At 54.1% G+C, this 17,212-nt stretch overlaps 7 protein-coding genes across 7 annotated transcripts; 2 read left to right on the plus strand and 5 right to left on the minus strand.

Moving 5' to 3' along the window:
• Nucleotides 1–48: 48 nt before the first annotated feature.
• On the minus strand, nt 49–450 carry W97_09100 (uncharacterized protein; the record flags this gene model as incomplete). The annotated part of the gene is made up of 1 exon (XM_007786964.1): nt 49–450. A coding segment is annotated over one exon (402 nt), but the record flags the coding sequence as incomplete, so codon positions are not given.
• Nucleotides 451–777: 327 nt separating this feature from the next.
• W97_09101 (uncharacterized protein) lies at nt 778–2,155 on the plus strand (the record flags this gene model as incomplete). Its single annotated transcript, XM_007786965.1, has 3 exons — nt 778–866; nt 916–1,069; nt 1,148–2,155. The coding sequence occupies 3 exons, from the start codon at nt 778–780 to the stop codon at nt 2,153–2,155; spliced, it is 1,251 nt and encodes a 416-aa protein (XP_007785155.1).
• A 315-nt stretch (nt 2,156–2,470) lies between these two features.
• W97_09102 (uncharacterized protein) lies at nt 2,471–3,844 on the plus strand (the record flags this gene model as incomplete). Its single annotated transcript, XM_007786966.1, has 1 exon — nt 2,471–3,844. One exon carries the CDS (start codon nt 2,471–2,473, stop codon nt 3,842–3,844), a length of 1,374 nt encoding a protein of 457 aa, XP_007785156.1.
• Nucleotides 3,845–4,222: 378 nt separating this feature from the next.
• Nucleotides 4,223–5,700, minus strand: W97_09103 (uncharacterized protein; the record flags this gene model as incomplete). Its single annotated transcript, XM_007786967.1, has 3 exons — nt 4,223–4,540; nt 4,597–5,453; nt 5,505–5,700. The coding sequence occupies 3 exons, from the start codon at nt 5,698–5,700 to the stop codon at nt 4,223–4,225; spliced, it is 1,371 nt and encodes a 456-aa protein (XP_007785157.1).
• Nucleotides 5,701–6,117: 417 nt separating this feature from the next.
• Nucleotides 6,118–7,254, minus strand: W97_09104 (mitochondrial 2-oxoglutarate/malate carrier protein; the record flags this gene model as incomplete). The annotated part of the gene is made up of 2 exons (XM_007786968.1): nt 6,118–6,166; nt 6,269–7,254. 2 exons carry the CDS (start codon nt 7,252–7,254, stop codon nt 6,118–6,120), a joined length of 1,035 nt encoding a protein of 344 aa, XP_007785158.1.
• A 6,824-nt stretch (nt 7,255–14,078) lies between these two features.
• Nucleotides 14,079–14,781, minus strand: W97_09105 (uncharacterized protein; the record flags this gene model as incomplete). Its single annotated transcript, XM_007786969.1, has 3 exons — nt 14,079–14,288; nt 14,380–14,677; nt 14,741–14,781. The coding sequence occupies 3 exons, from the start codon at nt 14,779–14,781 to the stop codon at nt 14,079–14,081; spliced, it is 549 nt and encodes a 182-aa protein (XP_007785159.1).
• Nucleotides 14,782–16,099: 1,318 nt separating this feature from the next.
• W97_09106 (uncharacterized protein) lies at nt 16,100–16,777 on the minus strand (the record flags this gene model as incomplete). The annotated part of the gene is made up of 1 exon (XM_007786970.1): nt 16,100–16,777. One exon carries the CDS (start codon nt 16,775–16,777, stop codon nt 16,100–16,102), a length of 678 nt encoding a protein of 225 aa, XP_007785160.1.
• Nucleotides 16,778–17,212: the final 435 nt, after the last annotated feature.

The raw sequence follows: 17,212 nt of genomic DNA on the forward strand, positions 1-17,212 counted from the left end.
CTTGTATATCTCATTGCCAAGAACACTACAGCCCTGCCGTTCACACCCCTTGACCCACCTGTACAGCTCCAGATCGTCCGCCTGGGTGTACGGGGTCCTCCCGCCCTTCTTCGGCTGCACTGAGCCGACAGCGCGAACGGTGCCTACTGGCTGTCCCACAAGATGTGTTTCGGGGTCTTCCAGCCTGCCTTCCTTGATGGATTGCTCAATGAAGCGGTACGAGATGCCTCCCGGCGGTGTATCCTTACGCGCATGGTCTACGATGAGGTAGTCGGCGAGTTTCTCAAGCGGTACTACTACACCGCCATTGTTCTTGACCATATCGACGAACGTGTTCCGCAGCGGGCATCTTTGAGCGATCCAGAACTTAAGGCCTTCGAAGAGCCTGCCGCGGACGTCGATCGTCTCGTCGAGGTCGCCATAGGTGATGCGCGCGCGACCGTCTGTCATAGTGCCGTAGTGATCGTGTTGCTGGCGTGTATGCTGCTGCGCTGTAGAACTGATAGCTTGACGCGTCAAGACGCGTTTCGCGGAATCATGTGCTTCTGGCGGTTTTGCACGTGTCTACTCAAGGTAGTGAGTGAGTTGTCACCTCTTCTCCTGAAGCTGATGGATGGCCGAGTATGAAGCAGTTTACAGCAAAAACTATGCAGTGATGTTCGAGTGTCGCGACATGGAAGCTCTGTCAGAAGCTACCTAGGTATGGCTCTCGCAACGGCCACCGTCTCCCGCCTTTCCCCGCGGTGACGCTCGACCCCAGATTCATCCTCACACCAAATGGGGAGCCTGCGTGACATCGCCCTTTTTGTCCTCACCGTCTCTGCTCTAACCTTTATCGCCTTCTTCGGCCGCCTCCCAGCACTGAGGTAACTTGAGTTGTCAGCCTCGAAGGTCCGCGCCACTGATTGTTGAAAGACACACGCCAATTGGCTTCCTCCACCGCGTGATATGGACTCACACGCCCAACTTCTTCCGCCGCCTCGATGCGCGTCTGACAGGCGGACGACTCTCCTCCTCTGGCGCGCTCCTCTCACACTATCTCCTATATGAAAAACACCCTCTCGTCATTGTAAGTCCGGTCTCCGCAGCAGATGTCGGCTACACAGGGCACCACCAGCCCATATACCCAAACTAATCAACTCACCAGATCTTCTTTCTGGGCCTCACAACCATCTCCGCCTTCCTCTTCATCCGCGAAACCTGGTCCCGCCTCTCCCTAACCGACCGCCTCCTAATCCCACCTGTTGTTGTCGCGCCCTACGCCTTCACCTACCTCTCGAACACCCGCTCCCCCGCCATCACTTCCGCTAATCACGCCTCCCAAAAACTCCAATACCCCCACGACCACATACTCTACCATCCTGACCGTATCTGTCGCACCTGCCACTTCCCCAAACCGGCCCGCAGCAAGCACTGCTCGATCTGCAGCACCTGCGTCGCCCGCGCAGATCACCACTGCATCTGGGTAAACAATTGTCTCGGGCGCGGAAACTACAAGTACTTCCTCGCGCTCTTACTAAGCACCGCCGTCCTACTGGCCTATGGCGCCTCGCTCTCTTACCGAGTTCTCCGGCCCCAGGTCCGTGATTCTCAGGCGGGATGGTATTCGCGGCGACCGTCGGCGAGCCATGGTTCCGCGGACGGTGCATTCACCACGTTCAATCGTGCAGCAGTGCAGCGGATGAATGACTGGCTTGACGCACTGAGCGCGGCGGTGATGGTCGGTGGGTTGAGCGTAGCGGGCGTCGGGCTGCTTGCGCTGCTGACTGCGCCGTTGCCAGCAGGGCTGCTGTGCTATCACATCTACCTTATCTGGGCGGGCATGACAACCAATGAGTCTGGGAAATGGGCAGATTTGAGGGATGACATGGGCGACGGAGTCGTTTGGGTGGGGACTCGCGATAGTGCGGAGGACAGTGAGGAGGTCGAAAGTGTGGGAGGGGAGACTGACGAGGCAGGCGTGGAGTGGCCACTTAGGAGCCGTAAGATTGTTATCAGGACTAGAGATGGGGCCCCGCCGATATTCGCTGCGGATGATGAGACATCCAGTGGGGTGGTAAGTGGGAGTTGGCGACGGTGTTGGCGGCTAGCTGAACTGGATAACATCTACGACCTGGGGTTTTGGGATAACTTGAAAGAGGTGCTACTGCATTAACCTCTTCTCCTTGAGGGGAGGTATATATGATCATGTAGAGCTTGTCGCCGCAAGCAGACTGTTGCAAATTGATGTATGGCCCATTCACAACACCGACTCGCATGCTTTGTGGTCGAAACGGTGCCAGAGCACTACAGAAAATTGCAACTCCATATTACCGCGAGCATACGGAGTAGTACTCATATCCTCTACGATTCCAACGCGCCATCGCCAAAGCGGGCTAGACTCCGACGCGCTCCGCGTCTCCCATCTTCAGCCTCAAATCTGTGTCTCGAAAGCCCCAAGCCGCAGCATATCTATCGCCAACTACACACAATGGCCTCCCGCCAAAGACAATCCGTCATGCCAGGAACACCCTCCGCCCAAACCCGACCCGGCACCATCCAGCTCCCAGCGTACGAACCTCCATCCTACCCCCTAAACCCCGCCGCGCAGCGCAAGCTCGCAAACCTCGAAACCACCTACGCCTTCGCCAAACTTACCAGCCACCTCAACCGCGCAAACGGCAGTGTCACGAATGCCGCGGGCCTCGTCAACGACCGCTACGCCGAGAAGCAAGACCGCCACCGACGGCGCAAGAGCCGTCGCCAGTCCGAAAACGGGGACGACGATGGCGCGGACCATGACACCGAACAGGCGCTGGAAGAGATGCGGCAGAAGGTGGACAAAATGACCCAGCGCATGGAAGAAAGCATCCGCAAAATAATTGACAGCCAGCAAGCCGTCTCCTGCGTCCAAGAAGCCCTCGTCCACGCACGCAGCCAGGCCGCCCAGTCCATAACCCAAAGCACACAGCGCACGACGCAACGGTCCCAGCGCCGTGCCCGCCCTCCCCGCTCCGACGACGGCACCGACGTCTCAGACCTCGAGGACGACGAAGACTGGGACCCCACCGCACCCGGCGCCACCTCAACCCCGGGGCTTCAAGGTGCCTCCGCACTCTTCAGCGACCGCCTGCAGCGTGGGACCGAGAAATACAAGGCCCTCCCCCGCGGCGCTCGTTACGCCCAAAACCAGGCCTACGTCTCCTTCCGGCGCCTTGTGCACGATGCTCAGCACCCCGGCGAAGACGCGCCGCCGCTGCCTGCGCCGCATACCTGGTTCCCGGAATCTGGGGCCCCGGCTCCGGGGGTTACGCTAAGGAGCCAAGTTACGCAGGCGGAGGGTGATAGTGATGACGATATTGCGATTCAGCGGGAACGGATCAGCACGAAGTGTCCGCTTACACTCAAGGAGTTCGTCGATCCGGTCACGAGCCGGAAGTGTCCGCATACGTTTGAGCGGGAGGCGATATTGTCGCTCATCCGTCAGGCTGGGTCGCTCGACAGGCGGAGGGGGGTGGTGGCGCATGTGCAGTGTCCCGTCCCTGGCTGCTCGACCTTGCTCACGGCTAATGATGTGGCGGTTGATCAGCTGCTTGTGAGAAAGATTAGGCGGATACAGCAGAGCCGGCAGCGAGAAGATGAGGATGAGGAGGACGGTGATGGCATTGCTGGGGAGGCTGAGTCGATTGCGAGTGACTCCGCTGAGGACATTGATGATCTTCAGCGCAAGACGCCGCGGAGAGGGAGGAGTGTGATGCCGAAGGTGGAAAGTAGCGGCGTGGTTAGAAGGGGAAGCGGAGTACCGCCACGGAGCACGGCTACAATTCTTGATCTGGGGAGTCCGGAGGATGAGATGACTGAATGACCACAGATTTTGCCTGCTCTGTAGAAAACATTCCTTGCGCTGGGATGCTACCGCATGTTTTGCTTACCCTGGAGAAGCCTCATAGTGTGCGGACATTCATACGTTATCTAGGTAGCGTTATAGCAACTCATAACTTCATCTGAGTAGATCACGAGATGATGTGGTTCAAGAGATATCATAGTCCAAGCAGTAACGGAAGGTCTCCATAGTCGCTACCTCTATGAAACCTCGCTTCCCGAGAACGAAGGTACCTTGGCATCCGCCTATGGTGAGTATTCAGCACTCTTACAATTTGACCCGATCAAAGAGCGCTTCAAGACCCGACCCCCACCCTAACGACCTTCCAAGCTTCATGTATAGCACCAAGCAAGCCCACCCCTACTTCTTCCCAAACTTCTCCTTAATACCCTCCTCCGTAAACTTCGTTGTCTTGGTCCTCAACATCCCCGCAATCTCCTCCAAGCTCATCCCAACCTGATCTCCAATAGGCACAAGGCACTTGGCAAGATGCATATAGTCCTTCCGCAGCAGCTTGATGGTGATCATAATGTAGTCGATGTTGCGGAAGACAAGCGCCTGCTCCCGGGCGTACCGGTCTTTCTGCTTAAGGAAAGCAATAGGGTGTTCTCGCCAGTGCCTGCGCGGATTGAGGTGGTGCGAGGTGTGGTAACCGTCGTTGTAGCAGAAACGGTTGCTCTGCGCATCATGCGTTAACTCCAGGGTGCTGAGAGTTGATTTGCAGAGTAACTTACAGCGACATCAATCAAAGTAATGCTTGATCGGAAGTCCGAGTCCGGGTCAACATCATCGACAAATGCATGCTGACCCCAGTTCCCCACCATCAGACCTATCCGGAGTAGTAAGAGGGGTACTATCAGCACAAATACTGTCGCTCGGAGGTTGAGGTAAGTCGCCAGCAGGTACATGGCCAGAAGATTGGCCATTTCGCCACTCCCTGCTTTCAACGCCATGGACGGGTTCCCCTTACGGAGGAAATACAGAGGCAGATCCAGCCAGACGAAGAAGAAGAAGCGGCCGACGTAGTGCAGAAAATTCAGCAGATCATCCCGTTGGTACCGGAGAGTGGAAGAGAGATCATCCGGGCCGTTGGCTTCGACATGGTGATGCTTGACGTGGTGATAGTAGTACGTATTCCAGGTATGTCCCATCAACGGATCGAGAACGTATGCGAAAGTCGAGTCCAGCCATACATACCTTGGCGATAGGATTCCATTCATATGAATGTGCTGATGCCTCATGAGGGTATAGGTGCCGACATACCATCCCTGCATTAGGCAATGCAATACACCATGCAGCCAGGAGAAACGATAGTAGAGAAAGAGTGCGCTTGGGACGGACGTCGTGAAGTAGAGTATTAGATGCGTCAACATAACAACATCGGTCTCTTTACGGACGACCGTTCGCGCCCAGGTGATGTACGGCCGCAGCACATATCGATCAAGCACCGGGGGCAGTTTGATATCTTTCAGATCCCATGTCACGAAGACTGTCGGGTCGAAGTCTTCGTGCATCGGATCATTCAGGGCTTCAATAGCCTCAATGATCTTCTCGTCATTAGGAAGAGAGGCATTGAGTGGTGCAACGGAGTCTTGTATGTGTGAGTTTACAATACAATCGGTGCTCTAGGGAATATCTTTACCATGATGAGGCTCGGCATCCTGAACTCCTTTCGAGACAGAAATCTCTTCTACAGCGCTGGTATACCCTGAGTCGACTCCATTGGCTCCTAGTCGCTTCGCAGTGGTTTCGATCCGCTCCACATCTTGCAACAGGTTCTTCAGCACAAGCAGGTCTGGCCGTGTAAGGTTTGGGTCGACGAATGTAGCTGGATCCATGATGGATGCAGATTCGGAAAGGTCGCGCCACTCCGCTGAACCGGAGCGCACTAAACCGCATAGGCCATCAAGCTACTGCCATCTTCGTGACAGGGTTTTCTACAAAAGTTCATGTATTTTTGTATATATCGCGGGTTTATATCTTGAGGTATCTGACATTCGTAATCGACTGTTCCACCGTAAGATATGGACGAGTCTCAAACGCCAGATAACCCAAGTAAGCCATTCAAAAGGCGCCTGAGGCCACGAAAAACGCAGTGCGATGTCGCCACATTGACCTTCGAAGGATATTCAAGAACATGCCACCAACGAATCCTCCAACAAACACGCATCAAATGGCTGGACCCTGCTAGAAACCCCGATTCGGAGCAAAGGACGGAAGCGTCAACAGAACTGTGACAATGCTATGGCAGGTAATCACTTGGTCAGGAAGCCAAGGTAATCGGCAACGATGAGCGTCACCATCCTATTAAGAACGGGGAGTCAGCAAACCTGCTCTTGTTCTCCTCAAGACGCTCGCCTATAGAGCAGAGGTAACGAGGATCACCGGGTGAGGATCAAGACTTACGCATGCGGAGCAATTCTAACGTAGTAGGTAGAGAACCCACGATAGAACCTCAAAAGACCCTCGTCTTTCGCGACCTTCCTAAAACAGTCAAACATTCCCTTGTACGGCAGAGATCCATCGGGCGCTCTTGTCTGCTTCTGCAGTCTCGTCTTGACGAAATCGAATGGCAAGCTGAAGAAACTCGCGAAGAAGCCCGCGATGGCAGACGCAGTCAATGTCTGGCTCCTCGACGACATGGACGAACCCTTCAGTTGGTTCTTCGCTTCGCTGAAGAACGCAAGCTGTCCGAAGTTCAATGCCATGGCTCGCACAATCGTCGGATAGGCGCCCGACCAAAGCGCCGCAACGCCTTCGGTCTTGGAAATGCGCATCAGCGCATCAATGACGGACCTGTAGTTCGCACGCGCCTCCTTCGGCTTGAGGCCGTCGCTCTGCATGCGGATGAGTGCGAGATCCGCCGGGTTTCCCACCATGGCCGCCAAGCCGCCTGCCGCTAGTCCCGCGCCGGCCCGCTCTTTGAAGCCGACAGTGGTTCCTTTCTCCTTCGACCTTGCCGCCAGACTGTTCATGAACGTGTCAAAGAAGCCCAAGCGCGCAGTCGTGTAGACGGCCTGGCGGAGCAAGCCCGCCGAAAGCCCGGTATACAGATCCAACGCTTTTCCCGACGCCAATATCTCCCGCGTTACGGTGATTGGCGTCGGCTTCGGACCAGTCTTGACGCCCTCGCCGGCTAGCTGCAGCCGCACCTTTATCATGTCGATGGGCTGTATGACGGTCGTGGCAGTCATGCCTGCTAGGCCGCCGTTGATGAAGGGCAGTGCGCCTCGCATGAAGGGTGTGTGTAGGAAGTCATTTGTGGCTTGCTTCGGGTTCTCGGCAGCGGACTTCATGACGGCGGGTGCGTCCGCCAAAGTGTCTTTTGCAGCGCTCAGCGCTCCTTCGGACTTTCTCGCCATAGCTTCGACTGCGGACGAGCCGGCGGACATAGCTTAGGGAGGGTTAGGTGAGGTCGGCGAAGGCAAGAGGAAGACGGGGCGGAGACGGAAAACAGTATCCGAGCTCGTGTTGGAAACAGTGTGATAATAGGTGTTACTACCGCTTGATCCGCGATTAGTATGGCTGCTGACAGTTGGCAGGCTCGCAGACAGTTCCACCAGCAAGCTGGCAGACTTGGGGGATGCCGCGACTTATAGTCCCGGACCTGAGAGACACGTCTCCGAGAATATCGGAGAGGTCCAATACCACCATCCCGAAGGTACCCGGACTCAGGTAAGTGAGATTGTGAGAGCTTGCCTACCTGCGAAGCCGGGGTCGCCAAGCCCCAATTGGTGCCTCACCGTGCTCAACGGATGCGAGATCGGTATCTGAAGTGGAATGCGCGACGCAGCGAGCAGGCAATAGAAACGCCTGGTCTGCTCAACGCGATACCCTGGAAAATCTCGAGGTACTTGTACAAAGCTGCGAGGTCGCCGATCGTGAGGAGCAGCCGCACCTCCTCTTGAAGGGGTGCCAGACCTCCTCTTCCGGCATGCCTGCTTGTACCTTTGTACTCTGCGGGGAAGTGAGCTGTCAGCCAGTCACACCCGCCCGCGCATGCCACTGCCAACGGGAGCTTTCTCCAGCTTGAGGCTGGGCGTGTCTGACCCAATGATCTCGCGCGCTCCTCCGTCCTGCAACGGGGCTCTTGTCACTCTTGGTGGTTTTGGCCCGGGAACCGGGAGCTCATGTGTACAGATTTACCCTGCATTACACCCGGCTTGAGCCGATTGTACTCCTACACGTGCTGTAGATGAGGGTAGAAGGACATCAGTAGTTCCTCCGAAACTGTTTGTCCACGAATGATAAGCTGTTTAGTATCGTGGCAGATGGCTGACAGCGGGGTCATCCGGCTCGCAACCACAAGTCGGCAAGTGCGTCACGGTCGTATCGATAGGAACTCAGAGGCCCAGAGGCCCAGCACGTGACCGAGCCAGGCTGTTTACAATATTTGATGAACCTCAACATCTCAACATCTTTCACGTGCAAGATTGTATGGCATTCAGCATCTTCTGCGTTGCTCAGCTACTTTGAGCGATCGTCTCTAGGAGCAGGTTGGAACTCTCTCTGCTTGATTGTAGATATTCGATGTATAAAGGCGCTCAGCAGTACTAAGCTTCAGCCTTCATCAAACGCCTGACCTTCGTCCTAGGAATGGCAGAAGACTGCCTGGAAACGGATATGAAGTCCATGCTCCCGCGTTGGCTTGTTAGATATCGTCAAAATGTTAGTTTCGGACGTCGAAAGGGCTTTATCATGTTGGCAAAAGTCATACAAGCATGCAATCAGCAGCGAGAAGAAGATTCGCGACCACGACGAAGACAAGCGACCTCATAAGTAGGCGCGCCGGCCCCGAACTCCATGCTATGCTGCAGAGACCCAGCCGCAATGCTGGGCTCAAGCACCTGGATGAAGTTAGTGATATGCCAAAATCATCCGAATTTAGAGCCTACTCAGCCCCACCACCGCCTCCTACACCTCCTCTCCGACCGGGAACTCCGCCTCCGGTAACTGCTTGAATTCAGTGATATGCTACAATCATCTGCGTTTAGAGACTTGCCCCGCCCACCACCGCACCCTCCGTCTCTCCTTCAATCTCCTCCCCGCCCACCGCCTCTCCCAACCACCTCATCGCGCGGGGATCACGGGCGGGGATGGGGGCACCGCCGACGATAGAAAACCACGCCGTGCTATCCGTAGACTTTCAGCGCTCGCCCATTCTGCGCTGGGTAGGGCTTGAAAGTGTCGTCACTTACTGTTCTCCGAAGGGCGCGATGGGCGGGTCGGGCTCGGTGGTGGTGGTGGAGACGGCAGCGCGGGGGACAATGTTGCCCCTATATGGTCAGAGTGTTAGCTTGGGGGTTCCCGCCAGCTGAAATATCTTGCCGTAAAGCGGTTGTTGCAAATATCGAAGATGAAGAGATGTTATGATGAGGTCCCAAAAAGGCCATGGTATCTTGTCGATGTCACTGTCCAAGTCTCGCCGTTGGAAGGAAGAACAGCTCGATCTCTTGAAATTGCTTCTGAAACATAACCAATATCGAAACGGGATGATGTTTGTGTCCTTGACAGCGAAACTTGTTTCTATTGCTACGAGACCGATCAGCCGTTGGTGAGCGTGATGTTGCAAATAGATCGGTACTGATCTCGGCGTCGGCAAGGTCTCATGCTGCTTCGGCTAGCGGCAGAGGCCTCCGGCAGATACCACAAGCACCGTTGAATTGTTGCTGAGCAGTACGGGAAGATCAACGTGGTCATTGATAAGAAACTTGAGTGAGTTGACGTAGATGAGAAACCGGCTCAGGGAGGCGGCACGGCCGCTTCTGTAAAGTCCCTGAACGGTACGATTGATACCAGTGGACCAGTGGTGCCGCTGAAGCATAGCCAGATAGTTGATGCTGTTACGATTCCGAGCCTGTAACTGTTACTGTGTTTGACCCTCGTCCTGAAGTGGAAAGACAATAGATCCAACCCTGTTCGAAAGGACCCGCCGGTGCTTGACAATGAGAAGAATTGATCCTACATTCCAAATTGATTTTGCCTTACGATGTTCGAGATTCTTGATTGTCTCTTCAACTCCGCTGGATGTTGGTGTGCGTTGCAAGGATGAAAACATATCGCCTACATCTTGACCACATCGTCAATGCCAAGACCTGGCTGCCCATCCAGCACAGCAACAATATGCACGCCTGCGGCGATAGCTCATACAAAGCGCTTATCCCCAATGGTCCAGCAGGTGCTCCTTCTTAAGGTTATTGAAGCATTCTATGGCGCCTCTGCAGGGACTGCAGACTCCCTTTGACGATGTCAAAACTACTAGAACTCAGCGCAGGACAAAGGCACTGGTTCCTCACATACTACAACCACAGCTGGATATACCAACTGATATTCTGTAGGCCGTTCGTGACAACCACGGAGCTCTTCCTCATCTGTACATGCGGTTGAAGAAAGTCTTTTGATATGAGGACTACCGTCAACGAGAGCGACGGCACTTCTTGGGCACACTCACCACAGATATCTTGACACGGGCTCTCCCATCCGGTAACGCAACACTAGACGACCAGTAGCAGCGTGAAGCCCTTCTCGCACGAGGGGCATGGGACAACCGTGTCAGGGCAACAAAGGATGCTACAAGCGGAGAGGGTAGCCATAGCGCAGCGACTAGGAGACCAGCACCACCCTGACGGTGAGAATGTAACAAGACATATCGGGAAACCCGTGCCCCAAGACGGTTGGTGCATAGCAACCCAGGTGGAGAAGAGTTTCCAGACAGCTTGATATGGCTTCAACACAGTTCCAGCAGCTTACACACCCCGGAATCCTCAAGAGATGGCAGTAAAGAAGAAAAAGAGTATAGAGTCTTAGAGACTATCCAATGAGACTCTTGCGGGAGGGACGCGTTGAGCTGATGTCCTCGAAATGCTCCGTGGCAGTATCACCCGACGCTAAGAACGTCTTCTGTGGCGCCCCCAGAAACGGCAGGAAGAGGAATGCCGAGAGACCAACAGTCATTAAAACGGACTCAAACTGCATGACCGGAACCTTAGAAGACTAAAGTGACTACACTCTTGCTGGCCACGGCTGGCGCAGGTGGCCGGATTGGGGACCCTAGGTGATCATTCCCCAAGTTGCGGAGATGGCTTGGGCGCAAAAACGTGATAGACACAGATGTCGAGGCGCAGGCCGGGGTGCGCCTTCTTTTTGGATGGATCCAAGCAGTCCGAGCATCCCTTAGCTGAATAGCGCGTGCGTTTCCGCGCCAAATGGGCACTTGGTCCTACTGGAGATCGTCCGCTGATCATTTGTTGCATCCAAGTAGGTGTTGGAAGCCGAATGGCTTCAAGCAAGAGGCTCAAGGCGGAAGCTTTACCTTCCTAACAATGACTTCAACGCGGCAGCACCAGAATTCTTGAAATGAAGCCGGTACGCACACCTGCTCAATCTCAACAGTCCCCCAGGCGTCCTCGCTGATGTGGAGCAGTTGTCCCGCACAAGCTCCATCGTTTGATTCGAAGGATTCGATGTGTACGATATGCATTCGATCCCATTTCTCGTGTCTCAGTTATGCTGATGAAGCATGCCCTTTAGAAACTTCCGTGGCCGGGATGTTCAGTGCGCTTTGTGCATCCCTTAACAACCGGAGTAACCTGGCTGGGGATCATGAAAAGGCCGAGTTCTCATAAGCCAATGCCCTGAACCTTCTGACCGACCAATATACGTGAAAGGGTTGATTATCGAGGAGAAATTCCGCAGTCTCAAAATGGCCATCCTCCTTAACACTACCGAGGCACTCAGATGGGTGTAAAAATCGTCAACAGGCTGAGACAGGCGTATGAAATCGGTCAATAATCACCGGATGTTCCTTGTCTAAGTCCTTCGAGTCTGTCGGCGCTTCAGAGGACGCCTAGAACCAGGGGCGTTTCTACAGAGCGAGGAGTTGTAGCGGATTACGGCGCGAGATCGGATTGTGCTGGTTATCTTCGTAAACATGAACGACTGGGGCCGAGGTGTCGTCGTGGTTGAATTGGCTAGCCAGCTGCCGAGCTGGCTGTATGATGGTCGACTGCGAATAGGAATTCGGGTCCCTGAAGAACAACCACGATCGACTGAAGGCTGGCGGCCAGGTGTCGATAAGATTCGGCGTCGAAGCCAAGCGTAACTACGTCCAATTACTCGCTTGTCAGTGCTTCCCATTGACAGACACTCGCTGATCGATGTTTAGGACGACACCGTAAGACAAAACCATATGGGTGACGGCGCGTCCCCCGCACAGATGAGTTTCCGAGGCGGGCAAGTGTTGTGAGCAGCTGCCTTGGAACATTCCGGACCCGAGATGGCTGTGCGTAAACTCAGCGGCGGCTAGCAAGGTTTGGTACAGAAATGAGAATGAAGTGACATTGGAACTGGACTCAAAGATTGCTAAATCCGATGGTTGCAAGTTTTGTGGCTGAACAAAGGAGAATGTCAATATCAGTCTTGGCGTCTCTTGGATGATCCAACATCGAGTCATCCGTAGCCTAGTCAAAGCATCTCTCGCTCGCGCAATCAGATGCAGCGCGTTCACAGCGTACAACTCGTTTGCGTGCTCGCGTAGGTCTCGCGCCGCCAGTGCGGTTGTTCTTCTAAGCGTGCCACGAAGCGCTACCTCACCTGGACATCCCTGCTATTGAGTTCGGAGTCCGGTGAACAGTGCCGCTTTCCTTGGAGTTCCCAGAAAGAGGAGAAGTGCAGGCTAAAGGACTCTTTGGTCACAGTATGGAGCTACTCAGGCCTACTTACCACTCTCTAGCGATCAGGCATCCAAGCTGCTCACCGCCAACAGGAAAATGCGCCGCCTCCTGGACTCATCGTCTCCACAAGACGGGCAAGAGGCCGTCGAGGGACCCCTCCACGGCGGAACTGCAGCGTACTTTGAAGGCAAAGCATCCCACGCACGGTGACTGCGCTGGGCAGAATTCGGTCCTCTTCCGTATGGCGGAAGTCGACGTGCGCTCTCAATAGATCACGCCGCCCTAGACGGAGAAGATGCTGGCAGTCTTGTTGGCCCATATACTCCACCAGATCCGTAGGGATGGGCTTCATCACTCGGGGATCTTTGTATACCGGGATGCAGATGTCGAGCTCTCTGTGGATCTGGAGGCGGACTTTACAATATACAATGTAACACTACACGCGCCAATAATGGAGTGACTTCCACAATAAAATCTTGCTACCATGGCTTCTCAACTCCGTAACAGAGCGTATCAGAAGATGTGTGTTGGGCCCTGGCTTGACAGTGTGTCTCGAAGACTCCTGGAGGAGTACCGGGACCGCTTCAATCTACAGGCGAACAATCGCAGGGTGTACTGTTGAGATCCGCAGCGGAGACCAGTAGAAGACAACGTTTACACGCTCAATGCAAGCTCATTCTGCTGGTGGATTCAGTACAGTGTGCGAATGGCCTAAAGCAGGACTTGCACAAAGCCAAGGTCCTCGTCCCAAGTATTCATCAGCCCCAGTGGATGCCGACACAGGCTGATGTAGAAGCGGAGGCTTCCAACGTAAACTCTCGCTGCTCGACTGCAAGGAGGAGTTGGAAGAGTGGTTACCTAGGTATGTAGTAGGTTGACATGGAACCTTGGTCTTTCGAGAACGGGAGCAAATAATGCCTTGGCACGACACCAACCTCAAATTTCGACGATACGAGACGACAGCCTCAAGGACCAAAAGTCTCCCACTGGGTGGGCTTCGGGACGCGCAGATAGCAAGAAGTCACTGTCATGAGGTGCAGTCATCAAAGTGGTCACACTGATATACCGCGTCAGTGCGGCCGAGAGCGTTGGTGCAGTCAATGGCAATTGTTAGTGTAAAGCAGAGCAACTGCAGGAAATCGGACCTGCAATCCAACTGCTATGCTAGTCGGGTCACTAAGCGTTGCTCCAACGTTGCTCCAACGTTGCCCATTCGTGATCGACATCCCGTGTCACTCCCTTAGAGCCTCCAGCAGCACCCGTACATAGGCTATATTCACGAGAGCGCTGCTACGTATGCAATGACAGAGTAACTCGACCACAAACGCCGCCGAACGACAAGCACCGGGTCAATAATACAAACTTCCGATACTAATTGATGGCATACAGAGATATGCAGGTTCATGGTATATGTAAGCTATATGAGTTTGGCAGCAAGGCTCCGCACGGATCAGCCCGACGCAGGGCAGAACGTGTCAGTTCCCTCGGTACTGGTTCGAAGCGGCATCACGAACTCTGACATCTCCAGAGGCGTTTCCTTATTCCTAAAGCGCGGCCTCTTTGCCATCGAGCTGAACATCCAGCCGTTTCTTCCCCTTTACCTCCTTCTCCGTCGACCCTATACGCCCATCCAGTGACTCTCTCTCCTCCCCAGTCCGATCGCCACCCTTCCCGTCAGCCTTCCTGCCCTTCTTTTCCTTTCTCCTTCCTCGATTGCGACCTCCTCTTCTGCCAGCCGTTGGGTATTCGCTAGCCTGACAGTAGACTGTTAATTTACATCCATGTAAAGCTCAAGTGACCATGTGAATGAGTCGGAGAACGAGTGGAGAGGCGTCAACAGCTTACCTTCGTAACACGCCGTCCTGGATCTCTGCGTGGGCTCGAACAGGCTAGAGCCGCCTGTATCGCGGCCACAACGTTACTGATGTTGCCCTCACCGTTGTTGTATCTGGCAAGAGCGGCATCCGTAACGCGGGCCAGGAACGTTGCACTGTCATTGGCCAACAGAGCTGTAGGTAAAGGTGGTAGCTGCAGCGGCGGCAGCGGCGGCGGTAGAGGTGCTGTGCAGTTGGCCTTGATGTGGCCCGGTTTATGGCATCGGAAGCAGACTCTGGTCTCGGGGTTGCGGTGCTCCATTCCGGCTCTACGTTTCAGTTAGCTTTGTGGTCGTTGTAGTTACGACAGACATGAGTTCAAGCCCTCGTACGAAAGGGAGGGTTGGAGCAGGATCATAGGGATTTCTTTCATATTGAAAGGAGGTTGAGACGTCTGCTCCGGGAACTGTAAGATAACATACCGAAGGATATGCGATCCGCAAGTCACAGGACGAGAATTCGAGAGTGGAAATTTGGCGCTGAAGATACGATACACTTTCGTTGCTCACTGCTTGGACGAATCTCAGCGACTCATGGCTTTCGGCTTCCGGCGAATCAAGGACTTGTAGTGGAGAGGCGAGAGAGGGAACACTGACGCTGGGACGCCACACGTAGGAGAACGTTCAATATGACGGCGTCACCAAAGACGATGTAGTAGAGAGTTTTCCAAGATGTTTTGTTTAAGACTGTTACCATTTCAGGTATCTCCCTGCAGTCCTAAACTCAGAAGTCTTGTATGACCGATGTAACATGCGGGCGATGAGGTGCATGGAATCCAATCTACACACAACAGCTAAGAACCCAGGCGCGATAGACATTCTCGCATGCCTTTGCCTGTAGCGCCTTAGGCTCAAGCTGGCGGGCAATCATCCTTCGCACTTCTCATAAGCCAACAATATCTACTGAGTCGGCCACTTCGGCAAGGCATCGGCTGCGGCTCGACAACAGTCCCTACTCCATAGAGCAGCTGTCAACGCAGTCATACGCTTGTCTACTCGAGCAGGACCTCTTCATTCACTAGGATCGATTGGTATACAAGCAATCTTCTTTGGAAACGGGTAAAGCAAGAGCGCCGTCAACAGTCTCACCGGCAGCCCCCTTCAAGATGTCAGATACTTGTTGCTTCGAGACACTCGTCCTATGGCTGTGTTGACTCTCAAATATTGGATACTGCGAAGGCATTAGCGCGTTCGCACTTTTGCTTTTCAACAGGCTGTACATTCCCCATATACCGGCATATGTAGCTGTCCAAGCCTTCTCTCTGTATGACACACCGTATAGAGGTCCAGTCATGTTCAATACCCATTCGAGTGGGAATGACATGGGACGAAAGCCGGCAGGTAGGCGTAAGCACACAAGTGAGTCGGACAGGCATTTACTCATCAACACTCGCCGCTCATATGATTATATGACCTGGATAGCAATACAGCATGTAAGCTATCTCTCCCGCGCCACGATGGTAATGATAGAGAGTTGTCTCATCGTGTTAATCACGAGGTCCTTCGTGCTACGATCTCAAATATGATAGGGTCACAGACGACGCCGAGTGTCCTGGCTCCATTCCTGACCATGAATGTCACGTGCCAGGCGACGTACCAAAAGTCGGGAGACACTCTTAGCAGGTCGTCTCACCAAAAAGTGTCTCAATACTTCTGGTACATTGCCTGGCGCTTGAACTCGCGGCGACCTACTCACTCCACAAATCCAATGTAAGCCCAATCCTCAAAGTCCAGATATCCCTCCAACCGCGCTCGAATCTCCCGCGCAGACAACGTCTTCCGCTCGACCTCCTGCGCCCGCACCGGCTTCCAGACCAGTTCCTCGAGCTTCTCCGCCAGAAACCCCAGGGTGATCCCTCCCTCATCTACGAACTCCTCGCTATGCCGCATCTCGTTCCCTCTTACACCGTAGAACATGCCACCGCGAAAGACTCGGTAGAGCTTCAGTCTCTTTGTCGGAGGCTGTGTAACGAACATACCGCGCCACGAGGCGTTCGGACGGTCATAGGAACGACGGTTCAGGAACCAGTGCTGCTGGTGTAATCGCACTTCGGTTTCGCCATCCCTGTGGTCGCAGGACCAGCCTTGACGCTTTATCAAGGGATTGATGGCATAGATGACGCTGCTTTGGCCGCTCTTGTGGAACCAGCCCTGGAGCTTGTGGATGCTGGTATAGGCGGCAGACGGACGGGCATATCGGTTAAGGCCACGCAGAAAAAGTACTTGCTGGATGCTTCTGAAGGTCTGGACGATGTTACGCCACCTAGAGCAGACTCGTTGCACTCGGAAGAGATCGATCAACGGCAGTTGGAGCAGTATCAGCGCCACCAACTCTATCACCGAAAATGCATGGTGCACCGAGCTGGACATGGTGAGGACGAGACCTGACTCAGGGACATGAAGAAACGATAGCAGTTCTAGCAGAAACCAACAGCATTGCGGTGATGCATTCTGATTCACGAACGATTGCTCCAGAGAAGGTGGGTGGGGACAAACAAAGAGCTGGCAACAAAGGAGGTTGCGATACAGCAATTGAACTTCGATTAATCACCAGTAGTCAGGACGCTTGAAGATGCTTCCGGAAGCCTTTGTTTGCACGTCGTTTAAGGTGTTAACGTCGCGAATCGCGGAAAAGCTTGCACTTGACTACAGAATCTATTAACATAGCAAGTGCTATACGCACCAGTCTATGCTAGAATCATACCAAACAATGCATAGTCTCTCTGCCTTTGCCAAGTTCAGGTGCATAAGGTTTTGATTAGGCTTATGCGTGGCGGGTGGAAAAGATGTGCATCGTCAACTAGA

This window comes from Coniosporium apollinis (assembly GCF_000281105.1).
Source record: "Coniosporium apollinis CBS 100218 chromosome Unknown supercont1.82, whole genome shotgun sequence".
NCBI lineage: Eukaryota > Fungi > Ascomycota > Dothideomycetes > Coniosporium > Coniosporium apollinis.